Raw genomic sequence first — 2,500 nt, 5'->3', positions numbered from 1 at the left:
AACTCGGCAGCAAGAGTTGAAAAATCTTCTCAATTCCGGTGGTGATCTCAATTTAGACTATGGTGTATACTCTGCTCACGATTGTGCTTCTGTCCTCAAAAGTTTCCTGGCTGATCTACCTGAACCTCTGTTGACAGAAGCACACTACTCAATCCACTGTAAAATTGCAGGTTAGAAGTTGGCTTGCATTTCATAAAGATTTTATGTTTTGCCATTACCATTTACACTAGATTCTATGGCTACACATCTCCCATCCTAGCAGGGTGTAGGGAATCACTAGAGTTTTTTGAGATATAATGAGTGTATTTTTTATGTTTAATGGAAGCTGTTCTGATAGGAGGAGGGAACTAATATGAAAACCTTAATTGTGTATTAAAGAAACAATAACAAAGTACAAAGTTACCATTTGATATATATCTAAAGCTTCATTGATTCAGAATTTAGAAGATAAAAAAAAGTATCAAATGAAAACATTTTTATCTGATGTTCCCATAAAATGTTTTAGAGTAGAAAATAGTTACATTTTATTCTTCAAAATCAACAGAAATGCACCAGTCACACATGAGCCAAGAACAAAAGGAGGTAGCACACAGCCGTCAGATTAAGGCTCTGCGTCTTCTGTTCCTACTTCTCCCATCAGAAAATTATCAGCTGTTGCAGGACCTCCTCATTTTGCTCCATCGTGTTGCAGCCTACAAGGAGCAAAATTTAATGTCAGCCATCAATCTTGGAACAATGTTTGCTCCTCACATTTTGTGTCCAAGAAAAGTTAGTATTTATTGTTTGTATTATTATCATCATTACATATTTTGTAAGTATACTTGTGTTTTTATTTATACATGGTATACTATTTTTTATATACTGTTACTGTATTTTGTGACTCATTTTTCAGATGGCTCCCAATGACTTGCAATATCTCTCAGGCACCCTAAGCACTTCAGTTGCCTTCATGATAGAAAATGAACCACAACTCTTCAAGGTGAGTTGAGAAACATTTGTTTTGGTACTGTAATACCTTCTGGTTGAGCAGAGTAATAGTTTCTGATTTGATATATTAGTGCATTCTGTTTAGCAATGGGGATGATAGTGTTATATTGGAGAAGTTTGTACAGTTTTGATATATCAAAAGAATGCTTTAGTACAGCAATAGTAGGATTCTGTATTTTTAGATATAGCAGTAAATTTTGTTGAAGTTTTATAGTATATTTTGTTTTATTATATTTTGTGTATGCTGTAAAATATTTATCAAACATTGCATTACAATGCAAACTTCTTTCTTTTCTTTTCTTTGTATAATGTACATTATGATGGTATTAAACTTGCTGTATTATTGTCTTGTTTGGGAAGTAATGGGGTAAATATTTATAAGTGGATATGGTGCTTTCATAAGTTCTTTGCAGCAAAAAAAGAAGGTAATGATATGGAAGTGCTCCATGGGTAGTGTGGTTTGTATGGAATAGTAAATTACTTGTACTTGCACATCATCTTTAAGAAAAGCACCTTGTTCCTGATATTCTACCATATGATAGAGTGAGTTGTGTTGCACATGACCAAGCTTAAAAACTGACAGGATTTCCACATTATAGCAGGAATTGATTGGTGCCTCACCCTACCTGGTTATACCATTCTCCCTAACCCCTTCATTGATGTTGAGTGTCCAGTATGGTGTTGTTTTATTTACTTATTTGAGGGTGTTTGCATATGCAAGTCACAGATCTGTTATGACATAGTGTTGCCTGCTTGTACCTTAAATACGATATTGATAAAGAAGGGGTTAACTGTAGTGAATGATACCTGCCACTTTTCAGTCATTTTGTATGAACCATCTATATAATTCCTTGGTATTTTGATTACCATTAATGAAGTAAGGTAGCCCTTGAAATAGAACCTTTTATTGCCTTAGTTTTTGGGTGTTTTTGCCTACAAGATAAATGCTGTATATAATTTTATATATACACCTTGCTCTGTTTTGAGATATTTTTTTTAAAGATTCCATGTATGAATAAGAACTGTTTAAGATTAACTAGAATTTGTAAACAAAAAAAAAAATGAAATTAATTCTTAGGTATACTTAATTATTTGGTTAATACATGTCAAATGTCTGTAGTATGACTAAAATTATATGATTTCCCTTCAGATATATGAGCATTTTACTATGTATGAAGTGAATATTCTTTTGTTGATATTTAAGGCTACATATTAGATAGTGGATAGATATGATGAATACAGGAAATGAATCTGATAAAATTCTTTTATTTTCATTTTCTATATTCTTTGATCACTGATATTTTGGTTGACTGGAACTTCTAAATAATTTTTTTGTTTCTGTAGTAAGTGGCTCTTTACAGATATTTTGAGAAGTAATGATAATACTTAAACCTAAGTACTATTAACCCTCTCTGGACGGGTGGTACACTACGGTACCGCTCATTCAAGGGCCCGATTGCCGGGTGGCACCATATGGTGCCAGTCATTTAATTGATTTAGGCCTAAGCATTCG

At 33.1% G+C, this 2,500-nt stretch overlaps 1 protein-coding gene across 1 annotated transcript in view; it reads left to right on the top strand.

Annotated features, from left to right (window-relative positions):
* RhoGAP54D (Rho GTPase activating protein at 54D) overlaps positions 1-2,500 on the top strand; it is a 15,192-nt gene that overhangs the window by 2,178 nt on the left and 10,514 nt on the right. The window contains exons 4-6 of the mRNA XM_086544098.1: positions 1-170; positions 545-768; positions 893-979. The exon at positions 1-170 is cut by the window's left edge and continues 40 nt beyond it. Coding sequence (XP_086400224.1) covers positions 1-170; positions 545-768; positions 893-979 — 481 coding nt within the window. The remainder of the gene's footprint in view (positions 171-544; positions 769-892; positions 980-2,500) is intronic.

The sequence above is a fragment of the Penaeus japonicus genome, unplaced genomic scaffold (assembly GCF_977035675.1).
Source record: "Penaeus japonicus unplaced genomic scaffold, GWHDUDI00000001_assembly GWHDUDI00000014, whole genome shotgun sequence".
NCBI lineage: Eukaryota > Metazoa > Arthropoda > Malacostraca > Decapoda > Penaeidae > Penaeus > Penaeus japonicus.
This window is presented reverse-complemented; position numbering and strand designations above follow the sequence as displayed.